This window comes from Gavia stellata, chromosome 2 (genome assembly GCF_030936135.1).
Source record: "Gavia stellata isolate bGavSte3 chromosome 2, bGavSte3.hap2, whole genome shotgun sequence".
Lineage (NCBI taxonomy): Eukaryota > Metazoa > Chordata > Aves > Gaviiformes > Gaviidae > Gavia > Gavia stellata.
Genome location: NC_082595.1, coordinates 67,258,786 through 67,286,318, shown reverse-complemented (window position 1 = coordinate 67,286,318; position 27,533 = coordinate 67,258,786). Strand labels below are relative to the sequence as shown.

The 27,533-nt window shown below is 38.8% G+C and overlaps 1 protein-coding gene across 3 annotated transcripts in view; it reads right to left on the bottom strand.

The window, feature by feature from the left end:
- Positions 1 to 27,533, bottom strand: part of USP45 (ubiquitin specific peptidase 45) — a 58,865-nt gene that overhangs the window by 21,500 nt on the left and 9,832 nt on the right. For all 3 annotated transcript variants that reach the window (XM_059829476.1, XM_059829463.1, XM_059829470.1), the window contains exons 3-8: positions 26,411 to 26,580; positions 24,684 to 24,787; positions 24,073 to 24,173; positions 14,760 to 14,905; positions 13,381 to 13,476; positions 11,145 to 11,275 (exon numbers count right to left, since the gene is read on the bottom strand). In XM_059829476.1, coding sequence (XP_059685459.1) covers positions 11,145 to 11,275; positions 13,381 to 13,476; positions 14,760 to 14,905; positions 24,073 to 24,173; positions 24,684 to 24,787; positions 26,411 to 26,580 — 748 coding nt within the window. The remainder of the gene's footprint in view (positions 1 to 11,144; positions 11,276 to 13,380; positions 13,477 to 14,759; positions 14,906 to 24,072; positions 24,174 to 24,683; positions 24,788 to 26,410; positions 26,581 to 27,533) is intronic.

Here is a 27,533-nt window from a genome sequence, read left to right as displayed (position 1 = left end):
AATACATCTGAATCCAGATTCCAAAAACTAGCAGGTCTGCAAAAGCAGGTAATAAATCAGCTACAGATAATCTGATTTTTTTTCCCACAAAGCTGGTTACGGGTATTGTATACGCAACTGGTTTTGAGAAAAAAAAAAAAATCTGAGATGACAGAGGTTGAAATTTCACAAGTCTTCTGCACAAATTCAAAGAAACCTTCCTGACTCACCCATCATAACAACCAAGTATATCAAGTATTTCACTCCCACTGCATATTGAATACAAAAACATTACGTATTTTTGCTTTTTTGCAATTACTGAGTGCACCAAAACAAGTTACCTGGACAACTCATGGAATATCGTAAAGCGTCCACACTGTTACTGTGACTTAATATCGCTACATTTCCTATCACCATTAGCTTACTTTACTAATCTGGATAGCCAGCATTAAAAAGAAAATCCTGATACAATGCTCCTTTCTCACACTAATCACGTTTAGAAGACAGGGGATAGTGTCGTCCATCCCATCCAAACTTTATAACCCTTGGTAAAACTTTTTGAGGTCTCAGTTCCATGCCACATCCGTAAGCACGCGTGGCAGATACACCAGCCCCAAGCTCACCAGAATCAGTTCCTGCATGGCAGCCCCCCACGAGGATTTCCCTGGCCATCCCCAAAACAGCGGCGAGCAGCATCTCAGGCTGAGCGTGTGAAGTAGCCTGCAGGAGAAAGCCACGGGGCTGCAGCTCTCCAGCTGTCCTGTGATTTTGTTCATGAGGTAAGTGATAAGCACTTCCTGTATAACCGTGTGCCACAGCCATCCTTTTTACAATAAAGTTGAATGAAGGAGGGTTTTTTTGTTCTGCTTTGGGTTTCAGATCCCTAGCGAGCTAAAAAGCATTAGACCTGCAACTGAAAAAGATACTGCTTCTACATAAAAAATAACATCACTACCTTTTGGATGTGTGATACTGAATGACTGTCTGAAATTCCCAGATTACAAACCCACCTTCTAGAATAATACATACTGGCTCCTCAGGTTAAACAGAGATCTAAGTCACCAAAGACTGCAACAGCTTCTTAAAAAAATAAATCTGCATACTTCCAAACTTTTCATTTCTAGAAACTAAAAGTCTTGAAGGAAAGGGTCTACATGCCTTGGAAAATAGACATCTGGTGTCACCCTTGACCTCTCAGACTACATCACCCTTCGAGCTGTCCTCCTCTGTGGTGTCTGGCCACAGCACCAGCAAAGACGAGCCAGCTTGCAAGTCAGCCCAAGGACGCAGAAGGGACACTGGCACTGGCTGAGTTTGTACCGTTACACTTTACTATGCAGGACAAACAAAAACCGAAGGCTCCACAGGAAAGGCAGTTCTCATAGAAAGACCACCAGCAACATCCACATCAGCCTCATAAACCAAGAGAGGAAAAACCTCTGTTTCAGGCTATGATACCATTTACACCAGTCATGTTTTAGTCAGCTGTACAGAGGTAACGTTGCATCTGTTCATAAGCCAGGCATTCAATAGTCTCAGTTCTGCTATTCAAAAACCATTGATCCCTTTTGTACTACTCACAGCATCTCAACATACTATAAATATCATATTTTGCAGGCACAGATTACACAGAAATTACAAAATACACTTGTGAATATGTGGATAGATCCTTAAGGTGTTACCCTTCCTAAGACAACCATAGCTAGAAGGTTTCTCGTAAACAATTTAGATCTCCAGCTTCTTGCAACCCCAAATGAGACTGTGTAAATATTCACTATTAACATACTTCTATTCACATTAACTGTAACTGGCCAAACCATGCCTGTCTTTCCAGACAAGTCACCCTTAGGTCTTTAATTAAAGTCTTGGACCAATTAATCTAAAATGGGATTTGAAAGGGTGGGGTCTTTGCATCTCCAGTAATGCCACCAAACGGCACCTGTGGCTCTCGCTGCACAATGGGAAGAGCAGAAGCAGGCGTTGCCCTGTGCACCCCTTCCAAAATCTAGCACAGGAGACAACTGGCTGAGCAGGGCTCAAATAGGAATTTTATCAAACTGGCAGAGCAGCCAGAAAAACCAACCACTTACTCAGTCACCCAATTTTATTAAGCGCGTGTTGAGCCAGTTTCCATTTTCAGCCTCAGATTGCGTGCTCTGGCTAACCAGTGCATCGAGCTGTAAATATGTATCAGTATTTTTTCCAAGGCACAATGATCTTACTTGCCCAGCCATGCTCTTCAGCTGTTCTAGGGTTCCTGAAGGTGAGATTTCTTTCCCACTCGCATACTAAAGCTGCTCAAGTTTGCTTCAGAGATTTGTGCTCATGGATAAGAGAAATTAAAGGCAATCAGAAAATTAATCAGACGTGCAACGTGCCTACAACAGTAAAACTTAAAGCTGGGCAAAATGTCGAGATGCCAAGCTAGGGCACAGCAGCCCTGTGTTACAGGCAGGACAGTGACACAAGGGTCTCAGTTTTGAACTGCTCGCTGGAGGCACTTTGGGATGTAACTGGAGAAGGATCTAAGGTGATGAGGCATCTAAGGTCAGTGCCTAAAATTAAGTGGAATAAATCTGGACTTGCATATGCAAAACAACATTTCACATTTACAAATATGATACTTTCACATTCATACTTCGTATCTACTTTTTGAGACAAAGTTGACAATATCCCTAGTTAAAAATGATTTAATGATGCTGCTCAATTATGAGGCTTACTATAAAATCTGGAATCAGGAAAGTGGGTGATTTTTTTTAGCATTCTTTCTAAAGCTTTTTTTTGCATGTGCAGGTCAACCTACAAAACTGAAATTAATTTTTTAAAAAAAAAAGCAATAAATTCAAACTTGAAATACTCCTCTTAAAAAACATTTTCGTTTAATATTATAAAAATGCGGGGGTTTGCTTCTATTAATATACAATGGTTTATTTCCAATTAATTTTATTCTAAAAAACGAATGCATTTTGAAAAGCACTAGGCCCTTATTCTGGATCCAATAAAACACTCAATATACATGAAAAAAATAAATAACATATGTACCTGCGTGCACATGTTTACAGGAATGTGAACACACATTTTCACTTTTCAATTTGCTAAAACAGTTTCTCATTGTTTCTTTCATTGAATGGCCAGGAATCTGAAAGAATCTTTTTTTTTTAAACCCAGATGCCAAAATCAGTTCAATTCTGAGAAACCTAGTTAGTTAGCCACAGTATTATCATTAGTTGTATTGATGAGAAATTTCTTGTTTTCCCGAGACAGTGAGAATCAATGAGTATATTCAGCCTATCTCCTTCAATTCACGCACATTAATAGGTCCAGTATATCACGAGAAAACAAAAACTTACATTTACACAACCTGGATCCTTGTACTAATAGGAATTTTTTTTTTTTTTTGGCCACAGAAGCAGGGCCACTGCAAAAGACATTATAGTAAAAAGGAAGAAAAATGAATAATTACTTCACAAAGAAGCAAGCAAAAACTCTGTCACTGTTACAGGAGGTTTTTTTCATTGTAGGCACACCTCGCAGAACTAGATCTTCAATGCAAATCAGAAAAAAGCCCCACACATACCTTTCGTTACTGTTTATGGTTTGCAGTGTAACCTCCCACTGATGAACATACAATAATGATTTCAGATGAAAATTAATTTACTAAACGATATTTCAAGGGAAAATAGTTTACCCGTGTGTTCCACACCATTTTATTAGCTTCAGTGAAAGAAGGGGAAAATTAACTCAGTCATGGCAGTTTTTCATTTTTCTTAGTCTTTCATTTTACTAGCACATAGTGCATCTAAGAGGACAAGATTATTTAGGCTTCTCGGTGCTTGTACTAAATCCTCTTCCAACCTCACATAAACCTACATACTTGAATTTTAATGGACACAAGGATGATGGGAATGTTAACAGCTATCACTTTAAAAGGGAAGTGGCAGGAAAAGTGACTTGTAAAGATGCCATGTAAGGTTTGAGTCATTTACTTGGACTGACAAATGATGTCATTGGCAACACTGCTTAACATATAGTTAATCTGTCATTCATGTCCATAGCATGCTATGTAATGGAGTATATAATTCTAAATATCTGGTGTTCAGTGCATTTGGTTTTGGGGGGAAGCCACAAAAGAAAACCAAAAAACAACAATAAATAAAAAAAAGGAGGGAGGGAATTTCACATCACACAATGCATTTACTGGAAACTTCCTACACTTATAAACCAGTATAAGGGGAAAAAAAAAAGGAATTAATCCATGCTGATACACAGAAATCTGACAACTAAAAGATGTGCATTCTTGTCTCCTTGAAAATATGCTTCAAGCAAGATCCTTGGCAAAAGTGGGGGACTTGAAGATGGTTGGTTGAGTTGACCGCTCACAGATGTGCTGACATATGGAAGCCAGTGCCAATGCGATACAACCTGTTGTACAGTGTCAGCAGGATAATGACAGAACAGGTTGAACTCCTGCTAATGGCCATAAGTGGTGAAGGACAACTGTGACATCTATATGCGTACTGCTTATCTAGCCTCTCATTACTCATCTGGAGACCAGTTATAATTGCTTGACTGTCAGTTAAAGAAATACTTTTCATAATGATCCACTTCCTAGAGTGTTTTAATAACAAAAACTACATAATAATTTTTAAAAGAAAAAAAACCAGTCCTCTAAGCATTAATACTTTTAATTCCTATCTTATATTCATTTGAGGAAATTAAGCTGTCCTTCAAAAGCAAAACTGGGATACAATTACAGTCATTCAATCACACTGCGCAGAACTGCCATACCTTTACTGTCTCTAATAAAAATCCTCTCCAAAATCATCCTTTCAATAAGTACTATCTCTGAGCAGAAGACAGCCTAATAGCTTGGAAAACTTCAGAAACAATATTAAGTGCTTGGAAACAGAAAACAGAACATATTATTTCATTTTTTCCAGTCGTGCAAAATGCAGAGGAACCCCTTTAATACTAATATTATAGAGAAGCAAAGTAAAGTGTTTAATGTTAGCCTCAGAGAAGAAATTCTGCTTATCTGCAGATGATGTTAAATCTCTCAAGACTGATCAATGAAAGTTACAAAGAAGCATGCAAAGGGCCACTTTATAAAAGTTTCCACAATTCACAGGACTTACCTTTCTCAGTGATATGATAAAATATCTACTCATTGTCATTATAGAACAGCTAGAATGAAAAGTTTTGTTCTTCCTAAAGCAAGCGTTCTCATTAGTGATCTCAAGTCATATGCAGCACTATAACAGAAAAGAGAGCAAATCCTACAGCATGATTAATCCCCATGATTAATCTTATCTCAAACCTGCCCCCCACACAGACAGAAGAGTTCTGCAATCACGAGGTGCTTGGTAGTAAAAAACCTGACCAAACACAGGCTAGTCCCCATATGTAACTCTAATAAATAAGAACAGGCATGCCTGTCCTACCTCGATGGCATGGATAGACAGGACTTAGCTCTCCTTTGGACGTGCTGGCTGATTTCTTTCATCTTTTTCTGCCTCACCTTCCCCAAAAAGCGAAAATGACGCACCATCACTTTCTTGCAATGCACCAGATCTCTGGTACATGAGCAAAAACCACTTGTTAGAAGTAGCTCTGAATGGACATAATAGCTGACATGCTTACAACAGAGACATTTCCCACTTGACCATCAGAGGGAAAATGCGGCTCTTTTTACCAAGTAATGGAAATACCTGTCTGGGGAAATTTCTTCCTGACTACCAGCTGGTAGCCAAGTAAAGGCCTTTATGCATGAGGTCTTGTGTCCCTATAAAAAAAGTTTTCTCTTTATATGGATGTCTAATTCTTCTTTCTTCCTTTAAGTCCTGCTAATGTTTTCAACAGTGCTCTGTGACAGCAAGTTTCACAGGTTAGCTCTATAGAATGTTAAAAAAAGCCTTTTTTTCCCCCGGCTCTAAATCTGTTGCCTTTCAGCTCCACACACAGCTCCTCCTCTTATGAGGGCAGTTCAATAAGCACAGCTAATTTATCTTCTATCATTTATTGTCTTCTCTCGCTGTCATGCCTCCTTTTCGTGTCCTCTCCTTTGTAAACTCCCAATATTCAAGTCCCTCTTGACATGAAGGCTTCCTATTTTTGTTACCTCTCCCTAAAGCTCCCAATTGGCTTTACCTTGTAATGCTCTATTCAGGTTAACCTGAACATTGCTACTGAGGATACACCTCTGCTGTACCTAATGAAATTATTGTTTTCCTCCTTCATTGTATCTACAAACATTGCTTACTTAGTTCACCAATACCACACACATTGCAAATACTTGTGTTGTCCAGAATGCTGCACAGGTCTTCCTCCTGAGTGGAAGAAGTGAACACAAAACTCAGGAACAAGTGCAGACGATTCCTGCCAATGCACGCTACTTATATATGCATTTAATCTACTTTGCACTCATAAATCTCATCCATCCAGCTTTGTTACCTTGTTCCTAAAATTAAGGAAACTCTGACAAAGTTAACTGAAATAAAGACATGCAATCTCTCAACTGCTGCTGAATGGCGAAGATTCAGTCTCCTCTGTCAGAGGGCTCCTGAACATGACACAGCACCGTCAGCAAGGCACACGGAGGCTCGACAGGGACCCAAAATAATCCTTCACAACTGGTTAAGGAAACTTCAACTGTGTGTTCTGCTGCTATTATCTTTAAATGCTAAAAGTCAAATGGGAAAAATAAGCAAGTTAGAATTCTTTTCTAAAAAGAGATTTTTCTCTATAGCAATATTATTTTAAAAGAAAAGGCTCAAGAAGACTCCTAATTAATGAGAAAAATCCTGATTCCTTCACCCCTTAAATCTTGTACAACACTACCTCAGTTTCCCTTAGCATTTCCTCTCAGAAGTGATAAATGTGGAATGCTCCAAGCATTGTTAAGGTTTCCCTCCAAAACTAACTGCCTACAATCTCTGTTCTGTCTGCCCCACATAAACCTCTGTCTTGAGTTCTACTTTCTGCACCTGAGAAGGAAGGATGAATACTCCTTGGGGAGGGAAGACCTATGTATATTTTGTGACCACCAATAAAATCTTTGTTAGGCAAGTATTTTTTCTTGCATGTTAATGTAGCGATATAATACGCCTATAAATAATTATTTGTATAGGTTTGAAGCAGCTAAATTCTGTAGCTACTTTCTAGATTCATCACTTATATGCTGCAACATTTACTTACTACACAAATCTAAGCTTTTTTCCACCAATAAAATTATCCTGTCATAACAAATAAAATAAAATTTGTATCCTCTTAATGTATCAGTGTTGCATTAGTTACTAAGTCTCCAGATAAGTCAGAAGTCTGCAGTCCTGATATTCAGCATAGTGGAAAACCAACAGAAGGGCCCTGTAGCTATGCTCACAATCTGTCCTTGCAAAACATCTGACAGCTGCAACACTAACAAAATTAACAGTGGATGAATTAGTACCAGACGCTAAACAGTTGCTATAGAAAGACTCATCCATTTCTTTTCTTCTTCTCCCCTTCTTCAACCTGGCTACCCCACCACTTGATAAAATTAACACTCAGTATCATTTTTTTCTTTTGCTATTTAATAAAAAAAAGCACCACAAATACCCTTTCATACACAAGACAACAAACTTCACGCTGTGGTCTCCCTAGACTCTTAAAGACACAGCATGCAGTTGAAAGGACTGTGTCCCAGTTCTCTTACTGCTTTTGAGCAGCAAACGTACATCCGCTCGCAGAGTTTCTTGCAGGTTTTGGGATCCCACCTGGTGCCACGACAGAGCTGCAGCTGAGCAAGGCAACGCCTGATGCCTTTCTTTACAGTCTCTCTACCCACACCTAACTTCATTCCTATGTGCCTTCGGCCGCTCCTTTTTTGCTCTTCTTAGGTCTTCTTTCACTGAGCACTTTTCAATTTTTGAGTAAGGATGCCCAGCTCAAATGTGAGCATTCAAACTCATACTGCAACATCTGAAGCAGGTGGAGTCCTGAAGTCCTACAAGAACATCAAAAAAAGCAACTCCGACATCAAATTCAGAAGTGTTATTCCAGCATTGAACTGGAAATGAGTGCGAGTGTCAGGTGTTAAATTATACAGCCACCTTTACTGTATCTTGCATCAACTGATCCAACATGAAAATATGTCACCATTCAGCTAGGAGATTTAAAAACACCCAAACTCATCAATACCAATTTAATCAAAATTTATATATATTTTTATACATATAATCCAATTGTGTCGTCAAGGAAAAGTAACTATTTTTAAAGGATCAGCCTTCTGCTACACATGAGAAAAATGTTATTAGGAAAATGCTGTGTTACTTTTTGGCTAGAGAGCATACTGTAACAGTCCTGACAAGTAGATATATCTAAGCGTATGAAGAACAGCAGCATAGCATCACCTGCGGACAGCTTCAGCATTTCAACCATTCACGTTTGTAAGAAACCTAGTAAGATTTGGAAGTGACTATACTAAATACTAAGAAAAACGTCTATATTCTGCATGGCCACTCAGTGTGCATGCCCCTGTTTTGCAAGCTACAAGCAACTACTCAGAACAATGTTACAGTAAAGACGGACTGGGAAGACAACTGCTGGGTCACTGAGTCCAACTCTTGATATCACAGGCAAGTACGTCCTATACTATTTATACAATCTGCTTCATAAATTCTTTATTGAAGAAAGGTATGGTCATTACTGTAGGCTGGGACTGAGACAGCAAGATCTGTGATGGGGAAAGGATGAACTAAAAAAACAGAAACGAGGTTACAACTGGAGTCAGCAAACTTTTATGTAAAATATATAAAACCAAAACACTATTATTCGAAGTCCTTCCCCATGCCCTTCTCCCCCAGTAGTTAACTGACTTGTCTTTCTCTGACGTTATCTCTCTGAAATACGAACATTTTTTCTCAGTATACTTCCTTTTGCACATTCATCCTGTTATCTCTTTAGGAAAAATGCTGTTTGAACTTTACTTGTTAAGTAAAAAGAGTTTGTGCTAACCCATGTGAAGACCACACGTAGTGCATGCCTTTAAGACTACTTTATTAACACAACTTCTTGGCGGGATTCAAAAAGCAGTTTACGGGGAATGCTGCAGCAACACAGACTTCTTCCTTGCTGGGACTCCTGCAATCTTGCCATGCTCTCTCTTTCATTTCAGCTTTGCTAAGGAATAGAAAGCCAACTTTAAAAGATGAAAAAAGGCTTTGTAAAAATGGCATGACAGAACACTGCATTCATACTGTTTAAGTCAATGTATAGTAAATGTATTCAGTTTGCAAAGATAAAGATTTCCCGTTCTCCTACTTCCACCACTGCAGACGGCTGAATTTGCTAAAATTCTCCCTTTCCTCTTTCTTGCTTACGTCACCACCAATAACAAAATAGTCAAAAGGCCAAAAATCTTCTGTCATACCTGTGCAGCCACTTACTGCCCCAGAACACCTAATGGCTTGCTAACAGGATGTGGCTGACACTTTTGTTATTTATAATAGAGCTAGTAAAGGATTTATATCTAAGTTGTGTTCTGCAAGGTTAACAAAAGTAAGAAGTAGGGATGAAGGCAAGAGATGGCAGAAGCTGACAGGTACATGTCTAAACAGCAAGTCTGCTGCCCAGGTTAAAATATGTTTCAGTTTTAGCTGGTATTTAAAGTATATGCCCATCTTAAAGATCAAAAAACAACAAATAAAAAAAGAACGACTAGGTTTCTGAGATTTAATACCAATATATTGTGTAGCCATCACTTGATGACTACACAAATACAAACACACACACAGAGCAGATACAAAATAGCTATCACTTCAAAAATAGAATGCCATCTGAAGTGCACTGCATCGTGATTATTTTACAACGGGTTTGCTAAGGTGGGTTTCAAAACATGTTTTGTATCATCTATTTCTTCTATCCTTAATACTTACAGAGAAAAAACTACTATTCCTATTCAATCATTTCCCTTCCATCTCTCGGCTAAATTTTGTACTTATAACCACATTTTTGAGTCAGCCCCGAAACAGGAGGAGGAGTGAGGAAACAACATATTTTTCTTCCCTATATATTTTTCTTCCAGGTAGATAATGCTAAACAGAGAGCACTGCTGTTTGACTCAAAATCACTATAAGGACACTTTATACACATTTCCTTTTACAGCTCCAAAGAATCAAAAGGAAGTCAGGTACAATAGAAAAAAATATAATATTAAGTTTCTAAAGTTGAATTTTTAGGATAAAGAAAAAAGTAGTAACTGATTTCTTTATCAGAATTAAATTGTCCCTGCTCTAGTCTAAATGCCTATGTTCCTTTATACCCTATTTTAAATCCAAGCTTGCACAGTGAGGTTGCCCTGGAATGCCATGGTAGGAGGCTGCAACTTTCCTCCTAACTCTCTTGCTGCAGAACACTTAAAATTCCATGCAATAATATTATAGCAAATAAATTAACATGCATTATTTATCTTTTTAAATGTGAGATTCAGCTCTATCATCCTCCAGTTACTCTGCTTCTACAGCTTCTTTTACCTGTGAAGTCAATATTTATATATTTGTATAAACTTTTAAATAGGTCTTCTACAGGTGTTTTAAAAAGCAAGATTGTTTGCATCATAGTTGAAGGCACCTACAAAGCACCACTGTAAACATTTTCCACGCCAAGAAACAGGAGTTTCTCTAGGGCTTGTAAGCTCTTTGCAATCTGGAGCCATATGCCATTTCAGTACTGCTTCAATTCCTTACTTGTTAGACCCTTTTTAATTTTGAATTGATGCCAAGGTCAGGCATCATAGCAGAGGTTTCCCATTTAAAAGCTTACCCTTTTTTTCAAAATATCTCCATACACTTTGCAGTTTTAGCACAGCTTTATGCTAATATGCAGCAAAACCTGAAAGGTAATTCTATTTTCTTCATTTTACCACACCCTCTTCTTCTCCCTCACACTCAGTTCAAAGCCCACTCAAAGTTAGTGGTTATGTAGTGGGCCATGCACTTCATGAAGAGCAGGTACAACCCTGGCACATAACAAGGAGCCCTGCAACTTTAAAACATGAAGAAGGTGTTTTCTGGACTGCCTGGTAAAAACCTAATGGCACCTTAGAAAGAACAACAGACATGGCACACTTAGAAACAAATAACCGGAAATTAAAAATAAATAAATAAATAAAAGATACTGACAATACATACTTTTGACAAAGCTGGCTGAACAGCACTTTGGGAGAAAGAGGACCTTTTCCAGCCTCCCTCATGCTGTGAAGGAACAAGAACATCGCTGACGTCAAAGGTCCCGGGCTGGAGAGGTTTACCACCAAAGGATCCTTCAAAGCAAAGGTAAAGTGCACATCAGATTTCAAAGTTAATGACACACAAGACTTACTTCAAGTTAGTACACTTACGACAAAGAACAATGTAACTTTCAGTCTTAGACTGTTTTAGGGTTTTTTTTTAAAACGTTGATGTCACCTACATGATTGAAACAGTTGAAGACAAAGCTTGTTATTTAAGCAGTAACAGTTGCAAAACCAAACAATTCTCGTCCAGCAAATTTGTTGGTAACCAATAGTTTTGGAAACAGGCATGTCAATGAGCCAGTCTGATTCCCACAAAAACAGACTACCTCCTGTATTACCTGCTTTACTCTTACTCCCATGTGCACTGAAATTCAGTTAGAGAGACAATGAGGGCAACCTCCTCTGTGGGCCAGCGTAAGACGGAGCTCAGTGGCACTTCGTCTACTCAACCTTAGGAAAGGGGTGGCCAGCTTCTCTGACCTGTGAGCCGCACACCAAAATTTCCACACATCTGGCAGCCACAGAAACATACCCTGTTCCTCCAGGAACCAGGCGCCGAGAAAGCACCAGCACTGGTTCACAGCAGGAGCCGACAGCAGACCGTACAGGTCCCCCATGGCAGCGGAGGACAGGTACAGGGTGCATCCCACACAGCCCCTCCTGGTGTGAGATTTGCCACAGCCAGCAGGTCCTGGGGCTAGAAGGAGCCGGCCAGCAGCCACCTGAGCCAGTCTTAGAGCAGGAGACACTCCTGCACTGCTTACATGCCATGTGTGTCTCAATGGTCACAGATCGCCAGCTCTCCCTAACAGGCTCCCAGGTTCATACACGACCACAGTGCTTCCTACTAGCTGGCCTGACTCTCACAAAAACAGATTACAGCTGTCGGACAAACAATCAGGGAGGCTTCCTCGTCCAGAAAGCAGATCCACACAAAACATAAGCGCTATGGATACACACAAATATAAAGTATTGGCATTATACACACTATCAAAAGGTAGAAAAATGCCCTTTACCAAGTGGGAAGCTGAGAGTTTCTACATTACTATTACTTAGACTATTGCAGCCCTCTAATCCTGTGTTGACATACAAAGGCAAGAAAACGTAGTCTTTGCTCCAAAGATCTGATTTACATTGTAAGGACTGTCATTAAACAAAAAATAAATCTTTCAACCTTATGGCTGTGCAAGTTTTGCATCAAGCATAAGCCAACGTACCCCTCACTTTCTAAGCCTCCGGGCACAACCAAGCTCCAGACCTCCGTTGTGGCTCAGGATAACTTAGTGAAACATGTTGCTGCTCAGAATTGCCACTGGAGGAAATACAGACAGCAATGCAGTGAATTTCACACTGTTCTTGCCTGGAGAAGCTATGAACATCACCAACAGCAACACAGGGAAATCTTCATCATTTCAGATATATCTGAAACAGAATCCCACCCCTCAACCCTCACTGCCACCAGAAAGCTCCCAACAAACAGCAGAAAAAGAAAAAAAGAAAAAAAAGAATAAAAAATCCTCTGTAAACTGCTTTCTTTAGCTAGCAGAGGGATATAGGTATTATCTTTATTGTCAGCAACATATTATGAAAACCCAAGTCTCTAAGACATGACCACGAACAGCAACCACAAGAGTCTCTTTCCCATATGCCTGCAATGAGCTTGAGGACAAGAAATTTGGCCTTCACTGAAATTCTGCTTCTCTCAGTTTAAGCCTCTGGCCCGTGAAGCACGTAATAAATTTTACAAGCCTTATCAATGAAGGGCTGGAACAGACTGGAGTAAAGTATTCCGTGAACACTTTCTGGAGCCAAATATACTATTTCCTGTAATATACGTTCATACTGAAGAAATGCAGTGGGAAACAAAAATAAGCCAGCCACTCTTTCTTAAGGTCAGGCATTATTTGCTACTTCAGTGTCACAAAATGTGAAAGGAAGTGATTATTCCTCCTCCTCCAGACTGAATATTTAGTTTTGTAAGAGGAGTGAGTTCACAGATATCATAAAGCGACTAAACAATTAAAAGGCAAAAGAAATGGGCAAGTAAGAGTGTCTTTAACGGAGATGTGATTTCCCATCCTCCGGCTTCTTCCCACATTTCCCCAAATTTGTATTTCTCACTGCATACTTACCAATTGGGAGTCTGAAGTATGACAGATTTTTAACTTTGTTCCTTTCTCCTTCATTTCATACATCAGTTCATTTAGCACATGCGTCTGTGCCAAGTTCTTAAAGAAAAAAGAACAAAAACGAAGAAACACATGCTGATCTTTCCACTATATGTTTTTCTTTAGTTATAAATTCTAGCTTCAGGGATAGACAAAACCAGACATATTTTATAATGCATAACTGAGGTTTAAATCAGACCACTAGAAAAAGTAGGTATCAGCGTTATAAAAGCCAAGATCAATTGATCTCAGGCTGTTTCTAAAATTGTACCCACTTCTGTTTCTGTAATTCCAAAATAGTTTCCTAGTAATAACTTTGTTATTTTTGTTGAACAACAAAATTTGTTTCATTGGGTTTTTTTATGGTGAGGACATTAGTATAAGAAACCATTTGTTTCTTTTAAACTCTGTGGTCCCCCTCATCGTGTCCCAGGAAGCACAAAGGCTTTGGCACACTGAAAAGCATTACCTCTCTGAATATAAGAGAGAAACCAACTCAACTATGTCAGTTTTGTTTCTTTATTTTTGGTTAACTTTGACTGCAGATCACTTAGGGTTTCTACAATACCCTGAGTATGGACAAAGAACAATTTGAAGTAATTCTACTCCTTAAAAATTTACTGTTTGTTTGCTGAGTTTTGTAATCACCACCATAAACACAGGGTAAAGAGAGCCAGTTCAGAACACCTTTGTAGCGGTTTTCTCTCATTTGTTCACTCCTGTCTGCAGACCTACAGATGTCTCTGCTCAACTGACAAGCATTAGGATGGTCCAATATAAAGCCCACTGAGGTTGCTGCTTTTTTTGAGGATGTTGGATTAGTTGTACAGTCAACATCAATAAAAGTGTATTAGTATAACTCATGCCTCTTATTCTGGTCAGAAAAAAAACCATAATCAATAAAAGTACTTTTATAACTGCATCCATTGTAGGGGCTTAAAATCATCACAATGCACTGTGCAGACATTTACATTATGCACAAAGTACCACTTTTCACACCCACCAGTATGGTAAATACTGTGCATTACTCATGACTGCCTAATGCTGAGCTACAGATAAAACCATATGCTAGAGTACAACCCACACACATATGCAGTGTGTAAAACACTTGACATTTTCATTTGTCTCATTATTGTGAAAAATGCTACTGATCCAGGAATTCGGTTTTGTTATAACAGGAAATATGGCTTGGATAGCAAGGAGTAAAAATAATTTGAAAAGGACCTTCAGAAAGCAGAATGAAGAATGGTAACAGTCAGAATCTTTTCAAAAGCCCACGGTTTATACAGATTAAGTATATCTGAAATCTATAAAGAGAAATTTGTATGATCTTTCCATCTTACCTGCATGACAGCATTAAAAAAGCACGTATTTCCTAAATTATTTATTCCTTTAACTGGAACTGATGCACCATTACCAGAACTTTTTCCTTTCAATATTTCACTGGTTTCACTGTTTTCTTCACAGAGTCGTATAATTTTTGATGAACCTATAATTAAACTATAGATTAATATTACTATATAATTACATAGTTCAACCAGTTCAGTCCTTCCATGGATTACGCTTATAATTTTTAACATATGCGGAAAGATACCTTGATGGTACTCCAAGCTGCTTTATGTAATCTTTAAAAAAAAGATATATCAGCAGTTAATCTCCTGGGAAAAAAATATCCCCCCAACAACTACATCTATCCAACAAAACCTTCCACAATAATCATACTGTCCCGTAAGACTGTTACTTCTTCAATTATCTAAGCAATAAATAAAGTAAAACAGGCTCTGTTAGTTTATTAACAACAGGCAGTTAAGATGTACGTTCATTAGACACACTAGAAACACCACACAAAGGCTGCTTTTTGGTGCATTTGAAGAGAGGTAACCAAAAGTTACCACCTGAATGCTACAAATCTTTATCAGTTATCGCATTCTGTCTGAACTGCCTCGCACAACTCAGCCAACAGCCGAAGCGGAGTTGTTATCAGTTTCTCCAAACTCTACATTTGCTCCTCCACCCACGTCCCTTTGTCACACCTGAGGAATTGCTAACACAACCCAAATACATACAATGCTAGTGTTTTAATTTCAAACAACAAAAATTTGATAAAACTGCAATGGAATATGCTACCAGTATAACGTCCACATATTTCCTTATTTCCCTTATTATTTAAATAGATGAGGGGCAGCAAAGTTAGACAGTCATTAACTTGTAGCCTAGAGGTAATGGAAAGACTTGAGATAACAATATTTAGCCTCGAATTCTACTAGCAACTTTCATATTGTCACGGGTGCAGGACTAAATATGAGCATTACTGACATCTGCAGTGTCTTAAATATTGATTAACAATGCATGTCAATGTAAACGAGTTATGGACTTAATAGATGCCAAGCATTGTGATGCTGCAATCTCTGCCTTGACATATGAACTCATATATTTGTTCTAATGAGTTTCACATTGAAGTCTCATTAAAGAGTTCTTGAGAAATAACTAACAGATCTATTTATGCTAATGAAATGCTCATGCCAAAAGGTTCTTTTATGTACACTCCTAGGTAGCTTCTTGCTTAGAAGATGAAAAAATATAATTAAATAAAAAAGAAGTCATTAAAATACCTACTCTATCTGGCAACAAGCTTCTGACGCAGTCTGTCTGCACCCTATAGTGCCATCAAGGCGTAACTATTTTTCCAAATTGTATCCAAGTTTGTCAAAATGCAGTTAGAGGTGCTTTGCTGTTTAAAAATATTTTTAAATGTTCTTGTAACACTGCTTACACAGCTTTAAAATACTCTCCTTTCCACTCATGTGGAAAATTAAGACAGTACAAGGGCAAAGTAAGAGACCAAGTTCTCCCTGAAAAGGCAGATGAAATGTTTTTCAGTGCAACGAATGACAAACTGCTTGGGAGCTGCTCACACCCTGAAACAGTCACTGTTTTATGTTTTACGTGCAGCAACACCTTTTAATTGACATGCTTAGAAGGGGCATGCTACAGTGTCTGAGACTCGTCCACCTGCACAGAGCTCCAAAAGAATCGTAGCGGGAGAATGGGAGCTCCAAGTGTCTGCAACTTGAAGGCACTGCTCACTCTCAGAAATTTAATAATGTAAGTGGAGATGTCTTCCCCTCAGAAAAGTGTGCCATACAGAGTAATGCTGGGGAGAAGAGACGGTTAAAAAGAAAAAAAAGGAGGGGGAAAAAAAAAAAAAGCCAAAATTGTGTAAGTAATTTGTGTATTAGTATACCACAGTTGTTGCATTTATCCATCGGCATTCAAAAACATCTGGGACAGCATCTTAAAGTAAACAATGTTCACAAGGCCATCTGGACAAAACTGCGGGCAAAAATTAAAGCATAAGCATATGGAAAAGCAGATTTTTCTCTTCCCTTTAGCAGTAGAGGATGACAAATGTCAAACCTAGATCTGTCCACGCTTCACTGTGCTATGCTTTGCAGCACCACCTGGCTCTCCTTGCACAGCCACCAAATATGGACAGCCCTGCCACAGCGGACCATATCTGCAGGGCAAACTCGATAAAAGCATTTCACTTCATGGTTAAATGGCAGCTTCACACAAGTAGCAAGGTTCCATTTGCTGAACCTTACATATAAATTATTTAAGGGAGGGAAAACAAAGCCAAAGCATTCAGCTTTGCAATAGGAGCTGGATGAATACGCAATTATGAAACACAATAAATGAGAACCAGACATCCGATTGTCACAAAGCTGGATAATTAGTATAGGGATAAGGAGAAGTAATAGTAAATTAAGAAAAGGCCTGTATGTTGTTACTGAAGCCTAGGAACTATTACTGCCTCTTGATTTTTTAATAATTTTACAAACACAATCCATATGACATTTTACCAGGTTTTTTGTATCCGTGAAAAAGTCTTGACAGAAAAGTGTTGCTCTGCCATTACAAACATTATCTGCTGCCTCACTTACTCCACGCAGATATTTTTAAGGACATATACAGAGCCAGAGGAGGGACAGCAGTTTTTAATTTAACTCTGCTCAGTGTCCCCAGCTCAGTGATAAATGACAGACAGGCCTGAAGCTGAATGTTTAGTTGACATGTGAAGAGTTGGTCAGCCTTAATAGAAGATGCTGGTAATGACTGTGATAGCTAATACTTCTACAGATTGGGGCTGGAGGGTCCTTCTGCAAGATTAACCCAAGGCTACAAGCATGTTATTAATCAAAAGGCTAATATGTAATTTTTTAAAGTGAATTTGCACTGAACTGTTTCACGGAATCTTGCTGACTGAATATCACAACCCTGGAAAGTTTTAACAGGCATGCTTTTGGATATGAAAAGCAACTTTTAAGCCAGTATAGACACAACAAGAACCCCCGCAGAAGGATTCCATCGAAATGGCTGTCATCTGCTGCTGCCCACAAGGGCCTTCAGCTCCTGGCCAAACAGGAGAAAAGAAGTAGTCCAAGCCATCCGTCCGTGGGCAGTAGTACTTGTAATAGAGGACCTTGTTAACGTTAATGACAGCAAGGTGGGCAAAAAGCACAAAAGGAATTAAATTCATAGATCTATTTCTGCCCGTAGTTCACTATTACATTTTTTAGAGAGTTGACATGGTGACCCTCAACCCCTCTGCCCTTCTCAGGGACTGTGGACACCAGCCCCAGACAGGCCTGTCCTTCCACAGCGGGAACAGCATATCCCACTGCGACTGTTCTGGGGCTCACACATTCCGACTACGCCCCTCTGTCAGACTCCTGCAGTTTGGTTGTAGAGGTGGCCTTTCTAATCCACTTACACAGGGAAAACTCTCACACAAGCTGCACCTTGATCACCACAACCTCCTTTTCCCTTGACAAAGCGTACCCGGCTGCAGAGATGCCCTACGGAGCACTCTGCCAAGACCCACTGCCCAGCTCTCCATCCAAGTTGTCACACCCTACTGACCACCTCTTCCTAGGCATTGGGTCAGTGCCTGCTTCTGGTCCCACCATGATGTCCACCCCCAGCGTTCACTCCTTCGGCTCTCGGACAGCTGCATTTGTGCAAAGGCACAGCCTTCATGCTCAGCAAAGCTTCCTGACATCACCCTGCTCTACTCCATGCTAGCAAGCCCCCCTCCCACCAGACCCACAGGAAAGATGACAGCAGTCAGAAACTGCTCCTCTGCTACAGCTCTTGCCTGCAATGCACCCTTTTCTTGCCGCTCTTCAGCTTTTTTTTACCTACTTCTGGTCACCTGTAGTCTTGTCTCGTAAGCTCTCTGGAGGCAGGTAACATGGTTTTGTCCCACAGCAGCACAGCACCAGCCTCATGGGTACGTGACTGAGATTCCTAAGCCCAACGTTAACATAGACAAATGATTCAGTCCATGAATCAGAGCAAGTCACCAGAGCAGGTGTACAAACACACACGGTGCTGACACATCCACTTGCAAAAGACGTGCAGAAAACTTATCGCAGGTTCCCTAACAATTTGCTTTGCCAGTATTTCAAACATTTGCAGCACACATGGACTTCTGTACCACCCTTGCTGAAACGGAGCCATGCCTGGGGGTGCAGATGGTATGCAAGCAAAAAGATACATAGCATCCAATTTTTCTTTCAGCCAGGGGAGTAAGCATTTTTGCTCATCTTTTCAATGCAACTTTTTTTTTAATTAAAAATAAGGGTTCCAGGAATATGCACTTTTACTCCAAGGTCAAGCCTTTTCTATTGTATACAACTCTGGTACTTCAGCTGAAGGTCTTCACAGTAAAAGCAAGGTTAATAGATTGTCTTTCTTTTACCAAGTTCTCATCATGCTGTATTATGAAATGCTACTAAATTGTCTGGCACTCCTTTTTTATTTAAAAAATCTAAGTTTTTTTCCAACACCGTACAACAAGAATCTAACACTTAGAGAAACAGCAGAGTTCTTTTCTGAAATGGTCACTAGCTTTACATTTTAAAAGCCCAATTTATCTTGCAGTGTTACAATCCTACCAAATTAAAGCCTACAAACTGCAATTTTGTTTCTCCGATTCTGCCAGAATGCTATGAACTAAAAAACACGTCTGCACAGCGTGAAAGAGCAAGCTATTCAAGCACCAGTTTTGATCCTCTACACTCAGATGACTTGTGCTACACCTCACAAGTAAGTAAGTACGTGGACAGGAAAGGGAAGAATCCGTGGATAAAAATGAGAGAATGGCTAAAAGGCTTTGGCAATGATTCAGTTTTCATTTCTTTGCAACATTTGTAATTAACAGCAGCCCCTAACAAGTAAGTAAACTTGAAAGAAAATTTATGACTGATGACAGAAATGTCTTTTTGTTGAAGTATCTCAGATTTGGAGAACCAACATATTCTGCTTTATTTTGCTAGTTAATTTTCTTTTTAAGTAGATAGAATGGACTTATATGACTTCAGGCTCCAAACTGCACATAGTGAATATGGTTTATGAAAGAATACAATTATTTTTTTCAGTGCAATCCTTTGTCAACTGCTAATATCTCCAGACGAATGCAAATCTGAAAAGTTATACTTCATGCTATTTGTTTCCATACAAGTTAACACTTATTACTTATATTGTAAAATTATATATTTTTTTAATCTTCGTTTTACTTCAGTTACATCCATTAAAATAGAAATCAAGTTTCTAACTTTCACCTATTGGCAAATACGGGCAGCTGAACTTACTAGCAAAATCTCATTCTTCTGCTTGACCTTCCCAACAATAAATTTAACTACAAAATTTGAGAATAAATATTCTTCCTCCCATGCTATTGCCACACAAACCAATTTAATTAACTGCTCTGTCAAAAAATATGCAATCTTATGTCTCCACCGACATCTAATTTGGCTTTTGTGAAGGAAAATACATGTAACACTCACTTTTAAGACTGCCAAACAATTTATTCTCTCCAGCAAATGAGCAGACACGCAGATCGCAATGTCTCAGCATGGTTTCTGTGTACTACATGTGCATTATGTCCATGTGAAGCTCACAAGTGTGCCACACGGACAATACTGCACCTGCCTTTCTGTGAAAATCATCATGGCCTGCTAACCTTTTCCACAAAACAAATTTCTGGGTGGTACACCCTAGAAAGCAATCTTGCTTTATTCTTCCATCTTGTGCCCAAGATGACCTCTTAACCAAACAGACTCCTCTAAAAAAAACAAGGGGAAAAAAAAAAAAAAAGGCAGGCATTGCTGGGTACAACAAACCATAGGATCAGATGCGAAAAATCACACAGCTGCAAGCATTCTTTTGGGAACCCAGCACTGGGATTTATCTCAATCGCTTAATGTAATTACGAAAGTCAGTCATGTAGTAGTAATGTAATTTGCACATTTTTACAGCTGAAGTGAAGTTGAATCTTTATGAGAGGCCGAGTGAAAAGCAGGGATCCTGCTGCCACACTATTCCACCACATTAGTACCAAATGACAAGCATTTTGCTTTTGTTTATTTTCCAAGATGCATTAATTAGGAAATCCATATAACCCTCCCTTACATGTTTAAGCTGATTATTTTATCTTTAAATGACTCCCGCACTTTCGAGAACCGGAAAAAACCTAGCAGCCCTCATCTGTTACTTATACCCGTGTTCATACTGCATTTCCACAGAAATTTCTACGCAATGCTATTTGAATTTTAATGATGCACCATTCAACCAATTGTTACAACAGAAAGAAATCCAGACATAAGATGAATTGTTGTTACAGTGCCACATTCTGATATGAAAATTAAGTGCCTTCACTTTGGCTGCTTTTTTAGGAAGAAATGGAAAAGCAACAGGAAAAAAAGCACAAGATTGATTTTTAAGTGAGAAATATGAATTATTAATTGTCAGGTTTACACTGCTTGCTTCTCACAAGTTATTTTTCATTTATTTAAAATTAGTTTATGTTTTAATGGCTGAATATACAAAATAATAATAATTTAAAGGCTGACAGTTACACTGAAAATACCACTGTAACATGAAATAAAATGCTACACTTAAAAACCCCAAAAGATAAGTTATCAATAGCAGAGTTAATTTTCACTGTTATACTTTGTCTTCTCTATGTTCTGGACAACAGCACGAATTACATTTCAATTTCAGATTTTATTTTTAAAAAAATCCTTAAAGGTAGTCTCATTTAAAGAAAAGAAAAGATCTTACTCAAGTTACATTTCTTTACGGGACGTACCAAGTATGTCAGCCCAAGTATTTGACATAAAAGAGAAAAGGCATTGCTGTTACATCTCTCAAAGTGAAACAAGCATGCCAGCTCTGGTTGAGAATTCCCTCTCACGCATACTACTTATTTATCAATACACGGCTGTTTCCCAGCCTCTTCCAGCGAGGAGCCCAAAGCAAGGGACCATGCCAGGCAAACAGCTGCCTCCTCTTTTCCTTGCCACTTAAGAAAACCCAACAAATCATCTTTGGGCCAATGTTCCCAGAGCTCTCAAGAACGGGATCCAAACTGCTCAGCACAGCCATACTCTCTGCCTCATAGAGAGGGTCGCTGACTTCTACCTTTAAAACATTACTCAAAGTATATACACACACACTTGGTTTTTACATGAACACAGGCTTGCACCTGAGCCTTAGCCCTTTCCCAGCATGGAGCAGGAGACACGACTGCCTTGCAGGAGCAACCTCCGCATGCTGAGACCTCTTGCCGCGGAGGCGGCCACCCTGCAAGGCTTGCGCATGACTTCTTTAGCTCTGAAGGATGCCAGCGTGACTTCGCATGCTCAAAACCGGGTGCGTGCATGAATTTGAAGGATGAAGCATAACCATGCAGACTGGTAACACACGGTCCAAAACACTGGGAAAGCAGACTCCGCAGTCTGCCACCCATTTAAAACTGCCTTGCACCTCCCACTGCCTTGTGGGAGGACTCTCACGCTGCCCACAACACACTGCTTGCCTGACGTCACCGCTGGAACCTGACTCTACGTTTTACACCACCGACGTGAAACTCTTTTTCCAAGGCACCAAAGCAAGCAGGGCCAACTCAATGCACTGCTAACACAAAATGTGCGACCGCAAACTGAAGCTGGATGATAGCTAGTTTTTCATTTCAATGCCTGGTTTCTGAAACTGAAGGGAAAACAGGTTTAAATAAAACAGGAAAAAGAAAAAGGAAAAAAAATGTTTATGTCCCAAACAAAAACAATACAACTTTGTTTCCAGTTACAGAAAAGAGTTTCCAGTTATATCAGGCAAATACTTAAATGAAATACATCTGTTTTCAAAACAGAGTATCAAATGAAACACAAATACATATACAACAGAAATATATTCCGTCCTGCTCTGCTATAAACACCTGATTTTTAAGAAATCCTGGGCCTAATTTAAGCTTACTTTTCCTGAGTTATTTTGGCATTTCAGTTGCTTAATTTAAGATATTTCACATAAAACTTCTAAGCGCCATACTCTGAAAACTTTAGATATTTTGAAGTTTCACAAATTAAGAATCTAAACCATGAAGCACAGTCGTATCACTCAGAAAGTCTTATCCAGCAGTACAAAAATGGAATGAAATTGTTTCCATTAAATTAACTGAAACAAACACTACAGCATTTTCATCTGCAAGATGCAACACCCATTTATTACATGTAAACTTGAAAGTGAAGCTGTGAACAAAAGTGAAATCACATACTGTATTTTCATTGCTCCAAGTGAAAAGGTGCAAAAAGTAGCAATTAATCAATTTATTGCAATTGAATAATTTAACATACAAGTTGTGACTAGATCAAAATATAAAGTATGTATTTCTGAGTGGCCCTTCATTTTTTTGCCCTCAAAAATATGTAACAACTCTTAAAACCAGTAGGATTTATGCACATGCAGCTAGAGGAATACCAAGTCTAATTCAGTAAGGCAATCCTTCTCCGTTCTTACTTCTAAGCAGTTGATTATCTCTGCTAAAAACTGCAACCAATTGTTTTAAAAGCTTACATAAGCTGTTTTTTGTGAAGAAGATCTGGAATCCAATGCACTCTCTAAGTCACAAGCCAGAAAAGCTTCCAAGTGTGTTACAGTAGGGATGAATAACATCAACATTATCAAGAATAGACAGTTGGGGGCCACACATACAAAGTTCTACCTACTAATACATATATTGAGAAGATATAATAGGCTCCTAACATAAGAAAATAATTTAATACTATTTTCTATTAATAGAAATTAGCATTCTGTCAATTAAAACCCAATAACATAAATTAACAGAAAGCATTACATCCAACAACAGCGTACTAGAAAATCCACTTAAACAAATTTAATTAACTGTGGAAAACAAAATCAAATGAGAAAAAATTTAAGATGTGACACATCCACACTAGGAAAGTCAATTCATTTATGCATCTATATAGTTATTGTGCATTAAATTATATTGTATCTTATTTAAAGTAACATCTTCTCTACAATAACATTGCTTCATTAAAGACAAAATTTGGAAAAACTGTTCTACGGTGCCCAAAATATTTTTAAAATGTAATCATACTGTAGAAAAAAAATGAAATTATGTTTCGACAGGCATCATTTGCCCAAGTAATTGTGCAATTACAAACTGTATTATACTCGCATCATACATAATTTTTCAATTGTATGTTTAACATGACTCAAAATCTGAAATGCGCATTTTTAGAGACAGTATATTACAGATGTCCCCAGATAAAACTATTTGTGTAAACTTACTTGGTTCAGCCCTGGAACCATGTTTCTGAAGAAAGTCAACTATCTGAGCCAAAACCTTTTTGTTGCAATGCGTTGACAGCTCTTCATCACACTCATAACACCTAAGCAAATGAAGAAACGAACTGGAATTCAGGATATCTGGATGCACCTCCCAGCTCTAACAAACCTTTCTAACAACCTTACACAAATTACTTAAGCTCTAGGTTACAATTTTTCATACTGAAAAGAGGAATAAAATTGGATTCTCTCATCCCACATATGCTTTTCTACAGATCAGTCCCAATTCACTGTGGTACTTACAGATTTAAATAATCCCAGTTCATAGTCCTGCAAATAATCATACAGAAACAAGCAGGAAGGACAAACTCGTATAACCAGCCAACTCTCTACAGAACACAATGGACTCAAACTTCTATCTTAGTATTGATTTGTGACCCCTCTGAGAGTCCTAAGGACAAACTCATTTTCTCTCCATGGAGCCTGCCGTTCCTCTGTATAAAAGTATTAATTTTATCTGCCAGAATCATTCTTTATCATGAGAAGACACTGCTTTAAGTCATGAGTAGTCCTTATACACAAGCATACACAAACACCTGTGTACTCATTCTTACCATATGATCCATGTGCTGAGGTTGATAACAATGCAATGAGGTTCTGTGCGTGCTGTTTGGAAGTGTTTCAGAGAATGCTGGCCTTCCGACTTCTTACTACATCCCTAAAAACGGAAACATCAACACAGTAAGGGGAAAAAAGGGAAGTAGGAAAAGACTATATTACAAGTAAATAAACTGCAAAAACTTTACTTTTCAAAATTAGGCAGAAAGCTATAATGCCCTAAATACTCATTTAACATTCTCAAGGTTTGAGAAGGTTTAATATTCTTTATAATCCAGTATTATAAAGATAGGAATAAGTTGGTTTCTTTTTAAATGAACACATATTCTTTTTACTAATAAAGGAAAATGAATGACAACACAAAACCAAAATCTCATCTTTTCTACTTGGAAAAATCAGTTACAAGTATAGAAAGTTATTAAGTTTATTTTAACTTAATAGAACTAATTCCTAGCTTTTGAATAAGTATCAATAGACAGCAAATTATGCCATTCACAAAAGTAAGAATTCTCTAAAAAAATTTGGATTAAATGACTATGCAGTATATTTAATCCACAGAATATCAAGGTAATGACAGCAAAGTAACCCTCACTGCTCAAGAATGCCAAACGCATTCCACACAGCAAGTACAAAAGGCACATAAATTGGTTTTGTACTACAAAGCTACTCAGAACACACCATTTATGTACAGCAACTTCGAAAGAAAGCATTTGCAATTTTGCAAGTATCTAAAGAGTGGGACCTAAAAGATTCAGGACTGGTCTCTGAATGAGGCATGAGTTTTAGAGGCTATTAACAGCATAAACATGAAAAAGCACACAGATTTAACTCCTATTAAAAGCCCACCTTAACTACAAATTTTCAGAGATGAGCTATATAAGCCCTCCTCAGATCCAGTTACCTTCTGAAGCCTGCTAATAGCATGTTTCTTTGCAAAATTAAATCTGTTCAGATAATACTGGTAGGAGCTGGCTTCTGTCCTCACTATAGCAAGACCTACCGAAAGTCTAAGAAAATTGTGAAATGCTTTGTTCAGGCAACTATTAGCTGAATCAAGCGTAACATTGCCTGTAAAGGGAATTTTTCTGTATCAGGCTTTACTTCACTCACAGAACAGAAACCTGCGCAAGCCCTTGGGGTCAGGACCTGCCATTTTAAACTCTGAGGCCATGATCTGACATTAGAACTGATCCAATCTAATGGCTAGCTGCCACAAAGAGCAGCATTCTCACTCCTGCACAGTCCTTTCTCTCTAGTTTCAATCAAATCTAGCAATTGAGTGTCCATAGTATAAGTTGATTCAGCAATACACATATCTATTTTTTCATTCATTTGTATTTGCGGGATCTTCTGCCAGATGAGCCAGCTGAACGGATGCATTTTGCAGCCATGCAGTTCCTGGAGCCAATTCTCCGTAAGTGGCAAGAGCATGCAGATGAAGAACAGAGAAAAGGCAGGAGCATCACTTACTACTTGTGATGCTGAACAGCACCATAACACATAAAGCCAACCCAAACCACTGCCGAAAAACAGACATGAAGAACGTAAGGCCACATCCCGCTCCATTGAAGAAGCTGAAGCTTGGACTCTCAAAACTAAGCACTTAACGTCACACTGTTTCACTGAAGGTAATGAGGTGCCAAAGAGACAAGGATCTATACCGGTCACATCCTTTAGAAAATCAGGGCCTATCCACCTCTGTGAATTTCCAATGTATGCTTACCTGAGAGCCACATTTGAGACACAGCCATATGTCCGAAGGTGCCACAGGCTCACCATCACTCATCCGCCGCTCCTTCAGACATTCTGCGCATATCGACCAAACGCTCTGAGCTACCGCTCTCTTCACATGATGCACATCCACTGCTTGGCTCACATGCTGGCAGGTTAAGCCTAGAGAAAATGACACATACTCACTTTCACCCATTAAAAATAATAGCTATGAAAGGAAGCACGTGTACACTAACGGAGCAAAGTCTTCAACAAATTCAGCATTAGGAAAAAAAAAGTCAAAGAACTAAAATAGGAAAAATCAGCCAGCTGCTCCCCATATATTGAATTTTATGAAGGATCTATTTCAGTCTTTCTATAATGAAAATCCTTTTCAAGTCAATAAACACCACCTCTTAAAAACAGATAAACTATTTTGTACAAAAGTACAAGGACTCCTTTTGTACAAAATTAATTTCCCCATTTTGCTTTTTTTTTGGGGGGGAAGGGTTGTCAACAGAAAATACTGCATAGACCTATTTTTGCATATAACAACACAGGCAGCTGACCTCCTTTCCCATCCATAAAGACAGATTTCCAAATACCCATGCATCCTTAATACAACTGCTCATTCTGAACACGAATATCAACCACCGTTCTTCTCCGTCATATTTTTTGTACAAATTCCACTATATCATCACAGATTAACCTAGGTATAAAGGGATCTCTGAAGGCCATCTTACCCAAACCCTCGTTCAAAGCAGGGTCAAACAAGAATTTAGATCTGTTTGCTGATGGCTTTGTTCAGCTAAGTGTTGAATATCTTCAAGGACAGAGGTTTCACCACCTCACTAGAAAATCACCTTTCTGTTTCACCATCCTTGTGGTGGAAATAAAATAAACTTCCTCATACCTAGCCAAATTTTCCTTGCCCTAACTTTTGTCTGTTGCCTTTAGTCCTTTCATTGTGGACTTCCTAGAAGAGTCTGGCTTTGCCTTCTCTATAACCACCTATCAGGCAGTCAAAGAAAGAAAATACACTTTCACTCCTATGGCTAACCAAATCTATTCCCTTCAGCCCCTCTTCAGGCATCATGTTCTCATTCTCATTAACCACGTGGAGTGGAGGGGATGAC